The sequence below is a fragment of the Lutra lutra genome, chromosome 4 (genome assembly GCF_902655055.1).
Source record: "Lutra lutra chromosome 4, mLutLut1.2, whole genome shotgun sequence".
Lineage (NCBI taxonomy): Eukaryota > Metazoa > Chordata > Mammalia > Carnivora > Mustelidae > Lutra > Lutra lutra.
In genome coordinates, this window is record NC_062281.1 from 49,456,005 (window position 1) to 49,476,223 (window position 20,219).

The window sequence follows — 20,219 nt, forward strand, 5'->3', positions numbered from 1 at the left end:
GCAACATACAGAAGAATGAAACCAGATCACTTTCTTACACCATAAACAAAAATAAATTCAAAGTGGGTTAAAGACCTAAATGTGAGACCTGAAACATAAATTCTAGAAGAGAACACAGACAATATCTTCTTTGACATTGTCCATATCGACATTTTTCTAGATATGTCTCCTGAGATGACAGAGATAAAAGTAAAAATAAATAGTTGGGACTACATCAAAATAAAAAGCTTCTGCACAGTGAAGGAAACAATCAACAAAACTGAAAGGCAACCTATGAAATGGGAGAAGATACTGCAAATGACATTATCTGATAAAGGCTTAATATCTAAAATACATAGAGAACTTATAAAAATTAGCACCCATAAAACAAACAACCCAGTTTAAAAATGGGCAGAAGACGTGAATAGACATTTTTCCAAAGAAGACATCCAGATGACCAACAGACACATGAAAAGATGCTCAGTCAATATCACTCATCATCAAGGAAATGCAAGTCAAAACTGCAATGAGATGTCAATTAACCCCTGTCAGAATGGCTAAAATCGACAACACGAGAAGAGACAGGTATTGGTGAGGACACAGAAAAAAGGGAACTGTCTTGCACTGTTGGTGGGAATGTAAAGTGGTATAGCCACTCTAAAAGTATGGAGATTCCTCGAAAAGTTAAAAATAGGACTACCCTCTGATCTAGCAATTGCACTACTGGGTATTTACCCAAAGATCATAAAAATTCTTATTCAAAGTTATACATGCACCCTGATGTTTATAGCAACATTATCTACAATAGCCAAACAATGGAACAAACAGCACGGGTGTCCTAATGGCTGCAATGACTGATGAATGGATAAAGAAAATGTGGTATACTTATCGGCATTGGGGAAGGTATGTGCTATGGTGAATGCTGTGAATTGTGTAAGACTGATGATTCACAGACCTGTACCCCTGAAACGAATAATACATAATATGTTAAAAAAAAGAAGAAGAAGAAGAAGATGTGGCATACACACACACATACAAAACATAATATTATATTACTTGGCCATAAAAAAGAATGAAATCTTGTTGCTTACAATGACATGGATGGAGCAAGAATATTATGCTAAGCAAAATAAGTCAGTCGGAGAAAGACAAATACCATATAATTTCACTCCTATGCAGAATTTAAGAAACAAAACAAATGAACAAAGGACAAAAAAAGAGAGACAGAAGCAAACCAAGAAACAAAATCCTAAGTATCAAGAACAAACTGATGGTTTCCGGGGGGAGGTTGGTGGAGTGTTGCATTAAATAGATGATGGGGATTAAGAAGTGCAGTTGTTATGATGAGCACTGGTGTTGTATGGGTGTTAATCACTATATTGTGTACCTGTAACTAATAGTGCACTGTATGTTAACTAACTGGAATTTAAATAAAAATTTAAAAATAAAAAAAAATTTTTAAATTCTATTCAGTAGAGACTTGAGTTTCTTTTCTATATAAAGATAGAATAAAATGTGGGAATAAAATAAGTCTCCACCTTCAAAAAGTTTAACTTTATTGGTTCAGAAAAAAAATCTGTGGTGTGGTAAGATATATATATTCTTTTTACAATTTATGAAATTAATGATCCAATGGAATTAGGTAGGCTTATAAAACTAGGAATCACATATGTAGCTTTTATGATAATCCAGTGATTCGTAAGAAAATTGTGAATTTCTAGGAAGTTTTAGAACAAATTGCTTCTAAGCAACAAAATACATATCCTCTAAACTGTTTTTATCAAATATACTATCTCTATTATAAGCTGAATTATATTTTCTCAAAAATGCGTATTGAAGTCCTAATCCCCAGGACCTCAAAATACGACTACATCTGAGTTGGGGTCTTTAAAGAAGTAATTAAGTTATAATGAGTTATAATGAATTATAATATATAATAGTTATAATGAGTTCACTAAAGTGATCTGGCATCACCTTATGTGATATGACTGGCATCCTTGTAAGAAGGAACTGGGGACACAAACATTATCAGGGGAAAGACAAAGTGAAGACACAGATAGATAGCTATCTATAAGCCAAAGAGACCTAGAATACTTCCTTCCCTCATGACCCTTGGAAGAAACCAACCTTTCTGACACTTTGATCTAGGACATTAATAATTCTTCCAAAATTGTGACAAATAAATTTCTGTTGTTTAAGTCATCCAGTCTGTGGTAATTTGCTTTGGCAGCCCCAGCAAACTAACATACTCTTTGATTAATTCTAATATAATCATCATTATGAATCTGAGATGAACATTTAGGTTATTGGGAATGCAAAGCTTCATTTTATGACTTTCCATTATAATTTCTAAGAGTTTCATTAATCTGATCAATTAATAAAATACTTATAAAAAAAACCAAGAAGGACAGAAAAAGGAACAAAAAAATGTTATCTCCTGGTGTAGAACTAGAGATGGGAACTTTGGGGGGAATGAACTGTTGTTCCTTATAAGCCCTTACACACTTATTATTTTTTAATCATTTATATTTACTTTGATTAAGTTAGATAGATGGAGATGGGTAGGTGGGTAATTAGAAAAGAAAAATAAATAAACAAACCAGTGGGCAGTGTGATCACATTTAAACACTTCAAATCAACAATGAAGTTTCGTTTAATCCTCCACTTGTAAACTATTCTCTTTTTTCTCTTTAAAGTTCATAAACAGAATTCAAATCACCCAAGCAGAAGTAATTTGCTGCTTTTAAGCCAAAGCCCTGACTGGCTACAGAGTTGCCTCTAGGAATTAACGAGAACAAAATCCCGATTAAACAACTAATTGGCTTGTCTACTAATGAAAAGAAAAACAAAGTACCTTGCTCTACCCTGAGACAGAGTCATAAAAACGGAAGTTTTCAGAACCACCTCAGAGAAAATGTTTAAATCGTTAACAATAAAATCCAACAAGGTGAAGCCTAGAGAAGGGAACGATGAGAATAAACAAGGTCCTGATCCAAGCAATCAGCTTCAGCAATCCACAAGACAGGTATGCTACTTACATTCCTAAATCAGTCTTGATTATCATCATTTTTTTGTCTAGTGATTGATTTTTGTCCAGTGTTTTAATATATGCTGTGGTATATAAGATTGCTGTTTCACCTGCTACCATTTGGGTCATGCTGTTTGTCTTTGGAAGTTTATCCACATTGTTTTATATATACTATAAATATTTGCTTTTTTTTTAAATGTACTTGCTTTAAAACAGGTTGATAGATTTTTAGAAGATTACAGTAGGAGTTGGAAAAGCCAAGAAAAACTTCTCATTGCTGATTTACACTTCTGCATAATTCAAAAAGAAATAATTTCTCAAATATTAAGTGGGCTATATGAATTAGTTTCAACAAAGAATGTTAAACATCCTGGCTGTGGTAAATTACAATTTAACAATAATTGCTTTAGACTAGGAGTTCCTGAAAAGGAAATAGTTTTGCCATTCAGGACAATTGGCAACGTATGGAGTTACTTTTGATCGTCACAGCTCAGAGTAGAGATGTTACTTGCATGTAGTCAGTAAAGACCAGAAATGCTGCTAGACATCCTAGAATGTACAGGGCAGCCCTTCACAATATAGAATTATCCAGTTCAAAATTTCAGTACTACCAAAGTGGAGGAACCCGGCTCTAGATAAGTTTTTTTCATAAGTTCTAGGTCTATTCATCTGTGAAATGATGATAATACCTGCTTCATAGCCTGTTTTATAAACTAGAGACAATATATCTAAAGTGCATACTAGAAATTAGCAGCCTCCCTTTCAAGTAAGTGTGGCCCTATTTGTGAGTTCTCTCTAGTGGAATGCGAGTGACTAGTGTTCATATGATAATAGTATAGCACCATATGATAATAGCATTGTATTATATAGGAAAAGGTCTCTATTTTCTAGAGACACATACTGAAGCATTTAGGGATCAATTATCATGTCTAAAATTGACTCTTAAACACTTCACCAATAGGGTGATGATAAAGTACTGGAAGGGGCACCTGGCTGGCTCATTCTGTGGAGCATGTGACTCTTGATCACAAGGTTGTGGGTTCAAGCCGCATAATGAGTAAAGATTATTTAAAAATAAAATATTTTTTAAAAGGAAAAAAAAATAAAGTGCATGGTAGAGGCTTCCCAAATAGCAATTAATATTATTATTATAATAATTTGTGTTTATATGATAAATATAAGTCCAAAGTGATAATTATATGATCAATAGTCACTTATAACTATCTATAGAAAATTTTCATAAATTACTGACTAGATTTACCTAAAAGTTCTGTGTAAGATTTTTAGAGCAATAATTATTTTCCCATCTAAAAGACTCAGATGAAGGATGTGAAGTACAAGCAGGAGTGTACCTCAGGGACTAAAATAGCATGGTCTAATGACTCAGGTTTAAATGATCCTAGAGTATAGAAAACACCAAGATTACTTAGCATTTGCCCTGGAAAATTTGTCTTTGATTTCCAATTAACAATTGACTATGTTTGCACTGGAGAGCAGATATGGACAATGTGCTTAGCATTGCTTCATGAGAGTACCCTTGAATTTTTTCTAATTCTTACCCTAATATAAATATTCCCACATTTTGAAAATTATTTATATGTTTAAAAACTCATGGAATATCACAGATGTTGAACCGGTTATTTTCCTTCAGCTAGTCTTGTGTTTCTTGCTGGAAAAGTCACTTCAATGATATTTAATCCCTGCCTGTCATAATTATTTTCCAACAGAACACATAAAAATAACTAATATATTATTCTCTCAGAGAACATATAGCTAACAATAATTACTATATGCCAGGAAAGTTGCTATCCTGTTCCAAGTACTATTGTATTAAATCTTCAGAGTAACCATGAGTCCTGTTATAATTTGTTGCTTACACACAACTAACAACTGGCAAAACTTGGACTGGAGCCCTGTTCTATCTGATTGTTGCACCTGAGAGCTAAATCTCTAGGCTATACTTCTTCAGAACAAATGAATTATAGTTGAATCAACTTTCTAAATACTCAACTCACTGGATAAAGGAATGTTAGAGAGAAGGCAAAAAGAACTGAGACTCCTTACACAGTTCTTTCCTTCAGAAACAGTAAGATGGTCTTCAGCTTCCAAGTGTTTAAATTTCTTTCAAACTTTTTCTTGTGACTGAATTCCAGTTTCACCACATTGTGGACCCTGAACCGCCAAGGAAATGTTGGAAAAAAACAAACAAAAAAAGACTGGGGGCATCACATTGCCTGATTTCAAGCTATATTACAAAGCTGTGATCACAAAGACAGCATGGTTCTGGCACAAAAACAGACACATACACCAACTGAACAGAACAGAGAGCCCATATATGGAATTTCAACTCTGGTCAACCAATCTTTGACAAAGCAGGAAAAAATATCCACTGGAAAAAAGACAGTCTCTTCTATAAATGGTGTGGAGAAAATAGGATATAGCTATATACAGAAGAATGAAATTGGACTATTCTCTTACACCATACACAAAGATAAACTCTAAATGGATGAAAGACTTCAGTGTGAGACAGGAATCCATCAAAGTCCTAGAAGAGAACATAGGCATTAACCTCTTCAACATTAGCCACAGCAACTTCTTTCAAGACAGGTCTCCAAAGGCAAGGGAAACGAAAGCGAAAATGAACTTTTGGGACTTCATTAAGATAAAAAAAACTTCTTCATAGCAAAGGAAACTGTCAACAAAACAAAAAGGCAACCCACAGAATGGGAGGAGATATTTTGCAAATGACACTACAAACAAAAGGCTGATATCCAAGATCTATAAAGAACTTCTCAAACTCAACACCCAAAAAACAGATAACCAAGTCAAAAAATAGGCAGAAGACATGAGCAGACACTTCTGCAAAGAAGACCTACAAATGGCTAACAGATACATGAAAAAGTCTTCATCATCATTAGCCATCAGGGAAATCCAAATCAAAACCACATTGAGATACCACCTTACAACAGTTAGAACAGCAAAAATTGACAAGGCAAGAAAAAACATATATTGGAGAAGTTGTTGAGAAAGGGGAACCCTCTTACACTCTTGGTGGGAATGCAAATTGGTGTAGCCACTTTGGAAAACAGTGTAAAAGTTCCTCAAGACATTAAAAATAGAGCTACTCTATGATCTAGTAATTGCACTACTGGGTATTTACCCCAAAAATATAGATTTAGTGAAAAGAAGGGCCATATGCACCCCAATGTTCATATCAGCATGTCCACAATAGCCAAAATGTGGAAAGAGATAAGATGCCCTTCAACAGACAAATGGATAAAGAAGATGTGGTCCATATACACAATGGAATATTAGCCATCAGAAAGGATGAATACCCAACTTTCGCATCAGCATGGTTGGGACTGGAGGAGATTATGCTAAGTGAAATGAGTCAAAGAGAGAAAGTCATTATCATATGGTTTCACTTATTTGTGGAACGTAAGGAATAGCATGGAGGACATTAGAAAAGGGGAAAAATGAAGGGGAAGAAATCGGAGTGGGAAAAGAACCACGAAAGACTATGGACTCAGGGAAACAAATGGAGGATATTAGAAGGGAGGAGTGTGAGGGGGTTGGGTGAGCCTGGTGGTGGGTATTAAGGAGGCCACGGATTGCATGGAGCATTGGATCCATGCACGAGCAATAAATCATGGAACACTACATCAAAAAATAATGATGTACTGTATGGTGACTAATATAACACAATAAAAATAAGTAAATAAATCCTTAAAAAATATAGGAATATAATACTGGAGAAGTACTTAGACTAAACACAGGTAGAACAACTCTAGTGTATATCCCATGACAGTAATACTGGAGAAGTACTTAGACAGGTAGAACAACTCTTGTGTATATCCCATGACATTCTGATGGTACCAATTTATGGATATTAACATGAAGCCTATGGGCATCACATTATATCTTAAAAGGCATATTTTGGGAAATTATTTGCATCTATTCTTTAGATGTAATAATACATTGGTTGAGGAAATAGAGTTATTCTCTAGTTTCAAATATGCTAAATATTAAAGATGACAGAAAGTTAAAAATCATTTTTATCAATAGGATATAACCTTTTAAAATGACATTTAAACAACAAGTTTCTGAAATACAAATAGATGTTTTGAGGCCTATAGGAAGATATTCAGGAATGAATAAATCGATTTACATTGTTCTTTTAAAGTTTCATTTAAAGAGTTTGTTCTTAAACCAAAATATCATAGGTGACTTCCATTGGTCAATAACCAATAAATCAAGATCTGCAAATTAAGACTATTCCAAACTCTCATACTACAGAATAAGACACCATTCACATAAATCAACATTTGTATACATGAAAAGACTATGATGGAATGTTTATGAATAACATCATAATATGATGTAAAAGTACTTGATTGAAGTCAGAGGGCTTTACCACTACTTTATAATATATCCAGGGATCCATATCTTTCTAGCTACTTAAACAATTTCCTACTCAAGAACATAAAAACAATAATAGCTGTCTTGCCTAAAGCATATGGTTACTGTCAGGCTTAAATTAAATCATCTGATTAATTTATTTTCCAGTTTAAAATGTTCCTGACATATAGTGCCTATAAATAATGTCAAACGCCACATCAACACTTGTGAAATTCTCAAGGCCCTTGTCCCTGCCTATTTAGCTAGCCTTATTTTCTCACACTATTTCCCATTCAACCACTTCTACTTTAGTCTCCCCCAAGTATACAATCACACCTTGAACTACTGTTAAAGATGCATCCTCTGCCTGAAATATTTTCCATATCCTGTTCATTCAAAAACAAAATCATCTTGATTTGTAATACTCTCCTCCCTTTCCTTCTCCTCCTGTAGAATTGACCATTCCACCCTTCTGTCCTGTTCTATCCTCTACAGACATTGTCTCATCACCTATAACATTTCCTTACATTTACATTTTTTAGTGTTTGTTTCCCCTTCTAAACTGTGAACAGCTTGGGAGTCAACATTTCCATAGTCTTTCCTTATATCTCCATCCCCGTAGGAACATCCTCAGACAAACACTGGCCACATCCAGTGAGACATACATACATTTCAAAGGAAAACTTAGAGGCACAGACAAATGAGACAGAAACAAATGAAATCACAAAGAGAAAAAAGAAGAGAGCTCTGAATTAAGAAACTAAACTATTTTCTTCTCTCCCTCACTTTAAGTTCTACTACTAAAGACATAGACCAGAGCTAACACTGGAGCTGTGGGGAATGAGGACTGAAATTGGGTGGAACATGTGCCAGGGAGATGCAGCAACCACACGGACAAAAAGAGAGTGCCTGAGGCCAGCAAGCCGTGAAGGTTAGGGTTGATTATTCAATAGTAGAGCCAAGAATATTCATTTAAGTACAAGAATTATCATTTGTAGTATACCATTAACAAATGATAAACTTTGACGATTGGCTTAATCACTGAATGAAAAACTCTGTTATATTTTACATTTAGATTTCTTTTATGTAAATCTGTCATGTACAATCTTTATTTTGTTTCTTAAAGGGAGAAAACAAAAGTGAAAACAAATCTCTCCAAACCAAGATGACTCCTGTCACATCTGAAGAGTCACACACCAAAATACAAGGTCAGAATCCAAATCTATAGGAAAAAATCTATAAAGTAAAATGCATCTCTCTCTAAATGTGTTACCTTAGCTAGGTAGATCACCTGGGGTAAACCATACTTGAGATACCTAAGGATCTGAATGTTTATAAAAACATCATTTCTTCATTCAGTCACTTACTCAATATATGTTTTTTTAATACCTACTGTGTGCCAGGCATCAGTCTATGGACTAGAGATATAGTAGCAAACAATATGGGCCAAGTCTGTGTAAACATAGGCATATAATGAACAATGTAATTTCAAATAAGTTTCATGAAATAATAAAATTAATGTGGCTTGTACATGTTTAAAGTTTCAATGATCAGGCCTCTGCTCTTCTTCCTTTAAACTTTCTTCATTAGAAATCTTATCTACTCCTAAGGCTACCATAACTCATTCCTATATCAGTGATTCCATAGCAGGCTCAATTCCTTTTTTTTTTTTTAAAGATTTTATTTATTTATTTGACAGAGAGATCACAAGCAGGCAGAGAGGCAGGCAGAGAGAGAGGAGGAAGCAGGTTCCCTGCTGAGCAGAGAGCCCGATGGGCGGCTCGATCCCAGGACTCTGAGATCATGACCCGAGCCGAAGGCAGCGGCTTAACCCACTGAGCCACCCAGGCGCCCCTCAATTCCTTTTTGAAGACCATGTCCAATATTTTGTAAGTAACCATTGGACATATACACCTGTACATTCTGCTACTATTCTGTTTTACTATGAGTTATTTTATAGCAGTGATGGTTTCAAATCAACATTTCTTCTCACATAAAAATACAACCTTAATGGTAGGAAACCAAGGATCACATCTTTGGGATGACAAGTTTATTCTTATCTTTGTTATACTTTTTTTGAAGTGTATTTGTAAGCTTAATTTTTCATAGTTGGTAGTAAAAACTCTTGTGGAAGCTTCATTTAACAGAGAAGCTTTTTGAGTTGACAGGAAAAAAATTAGTTTCATTTAAATCTGCAGAGTTAGCATGTCTTCAAAGGCTTTAATAAGAATAACAGTTATATTTAAGATATTTTGTTTTGAAAAAGCAAAATTATTAGTGTTTAAAGATAGCCTTTTATATGTGGTTGGTATTTTTATATTCTTCACTTCAAAACATGCAGGTGCAATGTCACAATATCTGCAGATGTTGATTTCTGATTATAGAACTCTTATCTTCTGCAGAGCATGGTTTAATTTTTATCTGCAATGGAAATGAAGAACGTAATATATTTTGGATTCAAATAGAGATAACTTTCTAAAGTCCTCTTTTGATTATAATCATCTTTCTTAGGCTTCCACTTCACTTATAGCACATTAAGTCCTTCTTTAAAAAATGTTTTGGTACCAGTAGAGGATATATAAATGACTTCCCTAATAGTTTATGATATTGGAAGGTGACTTAGTGTGGAAATGGATCAAAGTTAGGTGCCCATAGCTAGTATGGTATGGTAGGTTGACTAATGGCTCTTCAAAGACATCCATACCCTAATCTCTAAAAACTATGAATTTTTTACATGAGGGAGAAAAAAACACTGATGTTATTAAGTTAAGGATTGTGAGATGGGAAGATTATCCAGAAGGCCTCAATATAATTAAGGAGTTCTTGTAGGAAAAACACAGGAGGGTCAAAGACAGAAGAAGATGGGATGATGCAATCTGAAGATGGAGGAAGGGACACAAACCAAGGAACACAGGCAGCCTCTACAAGCTAGAAAACAATAAACCAGTGTTGTTCTAAGCCTTTAAGCTTGTTTGCTACAGCATCAGAAAACTAATCTATTTGGCTTTAAAATACTCTGTTCTTAATAACAAAAGAGAAATAAGAAGTTGAGTTTTACTCCAATCAATAATGTAAATTCAGTACATTGACAGAACATAGTACTAGCAAGAGCACTGGTTTTGGAGTTTGACACGCTTGAATTCAAATTATATCTCTACCACTTAATAGCTTTGAGTGACCTTAGTCAAGATAGTTGACATCTCTGAGTCTCAGTTTGCTCATGTATAAAATAAGGATAATACTGTCATCAATCTTGTAGGTTGTAAGTACAAATTAAATTAGTTAACATATGTAAAACATTTAGCACTGAGGTTGATAAATTCCAATGTTGATGAAGTCAAATAGTGTAAATGAGGATCACGCATTCTCTGTTCAAACAGGCCAGAGGCCACTCAGCTCCAAGCAATCACTGCCATGTGGATGGGAGGCGAGTGCTGCCAGACATCAAGAGCGACTGCAAATACAAATTTTAACTTGAAATCTCCCAATTTTTAAATACCAACTTTTTTAAATGTTTGAATATTCTCTTTTTAAATTACTGAAATAAAAACTAAAATCTTGTCATATGACCATTTTGTGATCTCTAACCAAACATGGTAGGTACTTGGTGTTATTCATGTATGTATTCATGTATGAACAGTGACAACCCTTGACAGAATTCTGAACCTTGCAATTCAAGATTCTTACTCTTCCCTTTCTTTCACTCATGCCCTCCATCCCATATTTGTGTTACAAACAGACTGCAAGTGTAGTATCCTCTCTGGCCAACTGCGCCAAATAGCTGTCTACAGCCAAGAGCTCTAGGTTCCAAGTCTAATAAATTTCCAGGTCTGCAGAGGTGCCCCAGGCCTTGCCAGTCCCCCATCACCATCCAAAATGATCTGCGCTGCATCTCAGCCAACTTAGTTTGGACAAAAATCTGGAAAGTTAAAAACCGCTCTAGAATTTTAAAAATACTCTAAAAAATAAAGTATATTAATTTTTAAAATATAGCAGGAAAAAAGAAGGAAAAATCCTAGCTTGTTTAAATAAGAAACCACTCTTTAGTTCTTGATAATCACAGTTAACTTATACAAATTTCATTTGCCTTGTATGAAATAGGAGAATAGCCAGACTATGTACAGAAATTTAATTTTTAAAAATCAATAAAGGCTTCCCTGTATAAGATCAATCAGTTCCATTGTCATGCACAAGAGCTACTACGGCTAATTTTAGTAGTATAGTCCACTTTCTGTAAGTGTCGATTCTACTCATCAGCCAAAAGACAAAGTGGGAATATAGGAATAACAACAACAAAATGAATGAAACTTTTTATCAAAACTACTTAAGCATATTTTTCTGCTTCATCCAAAAAGAAAAAAAAAAGGAGAAAGAAAAATCCCTTATAATGTAAACAATTACTTACCATTATTGAACTTAATAAGAAATATTCTTTCAAAATGATACCTGATGTGATGATGAACAAAAGAAATGAGAAATGAATCAACACAGCATGTGAAATTTCTGAAAACTTGGTCCTGAAAAAAGATGAATTTGATGTTCTTTATAATTTGACATGATGAAGGAAAGTGCTAACCATGCGGATTTAGCAAGGGACAGGGATGTAATTTGGCAAGGGATGGAGCCTTCAGTGGCAAGGGCTCCAGGGTAAGAAAACCTATGGATAACTGGAAAACCATTCAAGGGACAGAGTCAGACCTAGGAGCTAATTGCTCTCTCTGCCTCTCGCTCATAATCAACATGGCTTAATTTCTCATGTTTGCTGCATTTCTCTCTGCATATCTACTCTGGACTGCTCTCTCTCCCATCTACTCATTTCCCAATCTAAATTCCAGAGAGAATGGTCTGACAGACTTAGATAGCAACCATTATTCCTATTGGGCAGAGCCTATCATACCACCACCCAAATCACCAGCCAACTGTGGACTGACCACCTTCTTTAGATCAGGTCACCATCTGTACGCACAATCAGTAACCATTCCTATGTATAATACAAAACAGAGATGCCTTGTTAAAGGTGGAGAAGTAAAGAGATCTGATCAGCTGGGAGAAGCTAGCTGATCAGCTAGAAAGAAGACCAGACTCTTAACTGAAAAACTTCCTCGGTTTCCATCTATTTTACAAACTAAAAACGTAAGAGATTCTAACCAATGTGGATAGGATATTTTTTATTTTTACTTTTTTTTCTGATAAAATACTATATATTTTATAGTTTTCATGATTTAAATATACCTGCATAATTCAATTAAATCAAACTGTTTTGGGGCTGCTTTTTTTTCCTGCTAAAGAATATAGATGATTTATAAGAAATTGCATTCTGCTTTCTTGATTCTTGAAACACTTTTAAGTAAATAACAGCTCCTGCATGCTTCACTTATGTCAATGCTGTGCAGATTTGAAAGAGTTAATATACTTTTTTTAAAGCTAATTTATCCTAGTCAGGCTGGTGGAACACTGTGTTTATACTGCATTTTTCTTGAATGGAGTCTTTATCTAATCCTCACAGAAATACCCATGACAAAAGTATTTCTCATTTTATGGATGAGGAAACTGTTATAGAAAAGCAACTTATCCAGAGTCACCCAGAGAATTAGTGATGTAAGGATCAGAGTTCTGTATTTAGTACCCAGCACCAGTAACTCACCACAGTCTTTAATATAAACTGTACATTAAATCTATTTTCTAGATGAACTAATCCCAGTACAAAAGTATCTGAAACTAAGCATGACATTGAGGGAGGACAGGATCTGTCATTTTGCACAGTACAAAAGCTACCTTAGATGGATCTGTATTTTTTGTTTATTAATTCATTTCTTTACTTGTGATGATGTATCTTAAAATTAAAAAAGAAAACTCCCTAAATATAAAAATCTCTTGGGGCACCTGGGTGGCTCAGTGGGTTAAAGCCTCTGCCTTCGGCTCAGGTCATGATCCCAGGGTCCTGGGATCGAGCCCCGCATCGGGCTCTCTGCTCAGTGGGGAGCCTGCTTCCTCCTCTCTCTCTCTGCCTGCCTCTCTGCCTGCTTGTGATCTGTCTGTCAAATAAATAAATAAAAATCTAAAAAAAAAATCTCTTTAGGACTTTCTGGCACATTAAGGCTGAGTAGAAGACTTCTAACCTCCGATCCAATGCAAGGACCCCATCTTACTTCCCTTAATGCAGTCTCCAGCATCTGTCTATCTACCTCCAGCAACAGAGGTTTCCCTGCCTCACAAAGCCATATGTTTCGCTGTGAGACAAATGTAGTTGTTAGAATGTCCAGGATTTTATTTGTCCATTGTATAAATCCCATTGATGGATCTTTCTTCTGCCTTCTGCTAATATGAAATAATACACCTGATATTATATTATTAAATTAATTAAAATAATAAAATATATTAAAATAATATTCTCTTCTATACAACAGACCTTCAAAGAATCTGAAATAACTGCTACATCACTAGTTGGTCTTCAGTACTTTAGCTAAAGACTCTAACTTCCTTAACCATGCCTTATGAGATGGTTTCCAGAACTCTCACCTACTCTGATTCTCTTTCCTCTGGATTTTTTATAGATTGCATGAGCATTTCTAATATAAAATATTACATTTTTCAAATTCTGTGACATTTTAGGACACTTCCTCAGTTTCCATTTTATACACATTGGTATAATGTTTGCCAGCTTCCTCCATGTCATTTGACAATCCACAAAGATATAATAAAATGTCAAATATGGTCAAAATGTTATAGTTAAAATTTTTGTAAGAACACTAAATATCCTAGTAACAACAAAATTAAACACAGGCTGAGTCAAAAATACAATCTCGAGTACCAGAGACTAATCATAAATTATACGCTTCTTAAAACTGTTATTTACCATTTTATTGCAAATGTTCATTCATTAAGATGAAAATGATAGTGTCACTTATGCATATCATCAAAGTACTCAGACTTAGTTTTTGTTAACTCACCTAACATCTAATTACTCAGATATTGTTGGTGTCTAATAAAAGATTTGTTTTTGAGACAGAACCCACAATGTATTTGGTGTTTTAAGAGTTAGAAATTTAACCAAGTGATATCATCACCCACATCAAACATTTCAACAAATGAAAGCATTTTCAAGTCTTTTCCTTTTTATATCCATCCAAAAAAAAAAAAAAAGCCAGCTGAACCAACACCTGTCTAATTCACAACTTTATTCCCAAATTAGGTTCTTTGGATTCCTCCTTTTCCAGCAATTATTTAGTGCCACTGATAAAACGTGGAAGGTTAATGGCTTTCTGCATCACTTATTTCCTCACTTGAAGATGGAAACAGATGTTTCACACCTGCACAGGTTTCCTCAATGTGCTGCTACAAGGGGGCCAAGCAGTTTGAAAGTGTATTATAGAGGTCCAGAGCGAGATGCTGCCAGGCCACAGACAGAATCAGCCAGGTGTGGGGACGGCAAATTCAGTCCTCATTCTTGCACATTCAGTAAAACCAACCATATCAGAACACTTTGATTCCAGATTTTACTATCTGCCATGGGCACACATTCCAGGGCAGAATTTGACTAAGTATACTGATGATATCTGGCAATTGCTATGCAATGTACAAAGAGCACAGTTGGCAGAAAAGACATACACTATTAGTTTGGGCAGCTACAAAACAGGGAATCCTGCTGTCCATGTGTGAAGCAGGGGAAAAGTACAATGTGAGGGTGACAAAACTTCACCCAGATGCCAGACCAAGATTTGCTGTGTATTTTAGATTTCTTCCATGATGAGGATGATGCAAACAATCTGGCCATCTGTTCCCACAAACAAATAACATGTTGCATAGATAAAAAAAAAACACCCACACTGACTATAGTTGACAGGGATCCTTTTGTTTTAAGTCCTCATGAGTATGTTTCAAAGTTGTTCTGCTTAGAATCCAAGCATGGGCAATAACTGGTTTCTCATTTTCACCAACGAGCTATGATTAAGGATTTATTTTGTAATTAAAATGCTTATCCACAAAGCAAATTAGGCTGGAATTAATTTCTAAATAGCCTAAACTTGCCATAGTAGAAGCAGTGTCATTTTAGAAGGTGTTGGTAATGTCTAGAAAAGATCTGGTAAGATATAAGGATCTAATTAGAGTTAGTTTAATCCAAATGTTATGACAATAAACAGAAATTCCTTATTAGAAGAGGAAAAGAGAACTGTTACAGAATAGTCACTTAATTGGTACTAGCAGAAAAGTAGTACTGTAAATGCAATGCATATGCTATAGCTTGAATGACTAATGGAAGTATACGATGCCACTTATATTCATTTGCTTTTATAAGAAATGGTCAATAAAAGCCTCTTAAGAAATACTCTGTTTTATAGATTATGCTTGTTTTATTCAGGAGGGATTTTTTATGATTCTTTTACTCATATTTCATGCTCTATTTGGATACTAATTTGGGGGCAGGGGTGCAGGTACTCTTAGAAAAATATATGAACACAATGGTTCATAACCTTTTTTGGCCCAGACTTCTTGGAGGAGCTCATGCTAACCTTAAATCCTCTCCATGTAAAAAATGCATATGCAGCATACAGTCTCAAAAGTTCCAATCCATAGTTGCACTAGACAACTGTGGCCAGAGGTTAAGAACTCTGCTCTAAAAGATCTTGCAATAATTACCCCAGTGTTTGTAGATATGGGAAAAAAGATTTGGCTTTCACTTTCCTAGGCAGAAATATGTAGAATAATGTTAGAGATTTGAAAAATGATTTTTTGTTAGATAAAGAGAAATAGGAAAATATTGCTTAAACCGAATACATAGGGAAAATAAGACCTTCTCTCTTATTTCTACCAAAAGCTTCTTAGTACAAAATGACATATTGAAAGTGCATTTTTTTTACTCTGAAATCTGTTCAGTACTGATAAGCTTGCTAGTGTACCACATGTGCTTGTGTAAGAAGGACCCTATCCTGCGCTCTCAGTAAGATTCTGTATTTGTGGGAATATTTCATTTGGCATATTGACTCTAGACACAGACTCCAAGAACATGATTACAGTAATGGTTCTTTGTATCCTAAGTAAAGTAAGGAATTTGGAGGTTTTTCATTTAAACATACTACTGTGGTTTCTATCTTCTAGCCAGAATTACTGTAATTCTGAAATAAATGTAGGTAGGAGATACATAATGAAGAAACTTGTTTTTGGAAATCCAGAATTTCAGCTTTCTTAGTCATAAGCTTTTTAAAACTCTAAGTTGAGTCCATTTTGTGATTCCCTTTATTCCTGAAACATGTTCCTGAAAAGTTTTGTACTTTGGAAGATTTAAATGGATCATAGGAATTTTCATATTAAAGGACTTACGTGGTAAAAACTTTTGTGAAAGTAAGTGATCACACATGATTTGTCATTTTTTGTGAATCCAGATTTTCAATACTGGATTGGCTTAAGTTTTTCCAATTATAATGTATTACAAAAATAAGTTATGATTTGAGCATTGATTCTAATTTCCTAAACACAGTACATCCAATTAAAAATAAATTAGAAACTGTAGACAATGAATAACCATTAAATTTTGTTCATTCTATTTCTTTGCTCCTTCTATATTTTCTTTTTATATTAAGCCATTTACTTTCATTAAAATCTTCTCTATAATCCAAATATTTACCAGTGAATTGATTATTCTCTTGGCACACTACAATTTAAACTATTTTAATTAGAAATTGTATTTGTAGGCTTGAAGGGAAAATTTTAACTTTTGGACTAAAAATGAAGCTAGTACACATTAGTTTGTATTGCTTATTCAGAAAAGATGTCATAGCTAAAGATGATCAAAACAAAACCAAAAATTTTGTTTCATTAAAAAATTAGAATGCAAAATTCTAAAATAATGTCAATGATATTACTTCTCTCTGTTTTATTCTTCTGAATTTTATGAGGCTTCAGTTTCAGCCACAAATTACGAATAATACCATAGCAGAACTGAAATGCCTTTTGAATGATTATTCCATATTAATCTCAGTTTAGCCAGTTTCAAAGAGAAATATACTAAATGAACCTTTTGCTGCATAATACACCAACTCTAAGTATACTTTTTATCAGCCTGAAGGTATCTACAAGTTAACTTCACCTACAGGAGGTCCCACTTTGTTTAGCAGGAATCCTAGGGGAAGCATTCCTATGACTATTTTGGAGAAACAATAAGCATTTTTGTAATTTATACTGTCCAATATGACTTATCAAGAGTAGCATATATTCTTCTGTCTAAATGTTGTTTCCTTTCCACAGATAAAATCTCCAAGAAAAATTCACTCAAAGATCTGACCCCAAGCCCTGACCATCAAAATGTAACAGAATCAAAGGGAGCAACACCAGAGCAGAAAGAAATGGAGACTGGGAAAGAAGACTTAGTCAGGTGAGAACTGAATAAAACTCACATTACATGTTAGATATATTGCTCAGGCTTCAGTGAAGAAATCAAATGTGTATTCCCCACTTTAGCTGAACAAAGGTTAGGACAACAGTAGTCACATAAAACAGAAGAACTGGCTGAAAGTTAAAGGTTGTTTCTGTCCAGTTAACTGTCCCTTACTAACTAGTCCTGGTCACTAACCAGGATCTCTAGACAACCATTTAGCTATAGGCCAGATCACACCAGCAAAAACATGGCAGTCACACGTCTGAGTCATTAATATCATCAAGGAAACAGCCTACATATTTACTAGACATGAATTTTTAAAAAGAGATTGAACAAAATATATGATTCTTTTCCAAGTTCACAAAGAAACAGCCAATCCAATTCTGTAAATATTTTATAGTTTAGTTGTTATTTCCTTTTATCTGCTAAAGAAAGTGTAGCATGATAACCAAGAATAATTACAGTAACAGGTAATCTTTATGCCACTGAAGAAATACAGTTTTATAAACACTTCCCACAAAATTATTGGAAATACCACAAAAGAGATGACAATTTCAATGTGAATAAGTGAATCCACAATAAAACACAACTAGGAGCCCCTTCATTTTGCCACTTCTTGGCATGCTATTATGTGCCTGCTGATCCAATTTGAATTGCTTAATTATAGTTAATATAATTGCAATAGGCTTATGGAATAATAAAAGCATACTCTTATTTAACAGGCAAGAAGACTTGTCATTTAAAAAGAAATTAGAAGTGCCTTTTCCTCCCCCTAAATCCCCCTCCCTACTTCTTTCTCAACAGCTCCTACACTGTGTTAAACCATGTGCTGCCAATAGGAGTTACAGTGACAATATAGGACACAATGTATTGCAGACTGAACAACAGGAATCAGAAAGAGAAGGTACACTTTCAATAAACACAAATTTGGCTATATATGGAATTAAATATGAGTTCACTCTATCACATGCATATACATAAAAAGCTGTTTGACAAAAATTAAACCTGACATACTATTTAGGCCGAGAGATGTTTAAACTCTGGGTTAAAGACTAAAATCTTACAACTGAGCTAAGTAATTATTTATATTATTTTTATAACTGTTGGTGTTTATAGAATGATTTGCAGTTCTTTTAGTGGGTCATTATTATCTTCATTTTACAGATAAGCAGTCAAGGCACAAGGAGGTTAATTAGCTTGCCTATAGTAGTAATAGGGTCAGCTCAGGCAAGATTGGACTGCACAAGACTCAAATTCCTCAGTGGAACTTTTTCCTCCCTCTCATGAATACACTTATTTCAATCAACAGCTTAACCTCCTGAACCAATCTCTCCTTCTGGTATTTATTTTAGTATACTTAATTTTTTGTAATAACCAATGGTGATAGACATGTTTTCAAAGGACTGAAGTGGAAGCCATAGCTAACATTTTAGGGATATATTGCTCTTAAACCAAATCCATTTCTAGTATTGTACTCTTCTAAAATATGAAAATGGAAAACTTTCAGTTACCCAGAAAGTGGGTCAATCAGTGTATCTCAAAAACAGAAAACTCCTTGAATGATCCCTAATACCATGCCTGGTCTGTGTCTTCCCCTACTTTCCTATCCTTCTACTCTGGTCACAGTGGCCCTAATTCAGTCTCTTGTACCTGTGAATTGATTTTTATTTTTTCTGGAATAATTGATTGTTCTTTCTGCAATATAGGCAGCAAAGTGCCTTGAGAATTATTGACAAACTGAGTAAATCCAAATTAGCTTAAAACTCTTTCTTTGTTGTTAGATGGCTGGTCACACTTTTCCTCAGGAATGAGTGAAAACCAGCTGCACTGAAGGAGCAACTTTAATGGGTCACTAAAAGTTCCATTGTCACTTTTGACTAATATTATGGGAATCCTAACATCCAAATACCATGTACAACTTTCCAAAGACTTCCTATTTCAATTTCATTGGCATTAATAGTACCACATCTAGAATCCTAGACAACAGGGTTTTTGTACATCACTAGAAAATATCAATTATAGGGCGCCTGGGTGGTTCAGTGGGTTAAAGTCTCTGCCTTCAGCTCAGGTCATGATCCCAGGGGCCTGGGATCGAGACCCGCATTGGGCTCTCCATTCAGCAGGGAGCTTGCTTCCTCCTCTCTCTCTGCCTGCTTTTCTGCCTACTTGTGATCTCGGTCTGTCAAATAAATAAATAAAATCTTTAAAAAAAAAGAAATTATCAATTATAAAATGACTTCCAATTGATAGTGTTATTTCACAGTACTCTCAATGAGTAAAGATCATTTTGGTATTTGCAGTTATCAAAAATCAGTTTTTTTTTCCTAGAAAAACATTAAGGATTTGATTGATTACAGGCAAAGAATGCTTGTGAGTGACTGCTTCTCACCTCAATTTTTGAATTTGCAAAAAATTAGATTATTAATAAATAAATTAAAAAGT

General features: G+C 34.6%; 1 protein-coding gene across 1 annotated transcript in view; it reads left to right on the forward strand.

The window, feature by feature from the left end:
• Positions 1 to 2,893: 2,893 nt before the first annotated feature.
• Positions 2,894 to 20,219, forward strand: part of CNGB3 (cyclic nucleotide gated channel subunit beta 3) — a 141,270-nt gene continuing 123,944 nt past the window's right edge. Inside the window, exons 1-3 of the mRNA XM_047728366.1 lie at positions 2,894 to 3,004; positions 8,532 to 8,613; positions 17,648 to 17,774. Coding sequence (XP_047584322.1) covers positions 2,894 to 3,004; positions 8,532 to 8,613; positions 17,648 to 17,774 — 320 coding nt within the window. The remainder of the gene's footprint in view (positions 3,005 to 8,531; positions 8,614 to 17,647; positions 17,775 to 20,219) is intronic.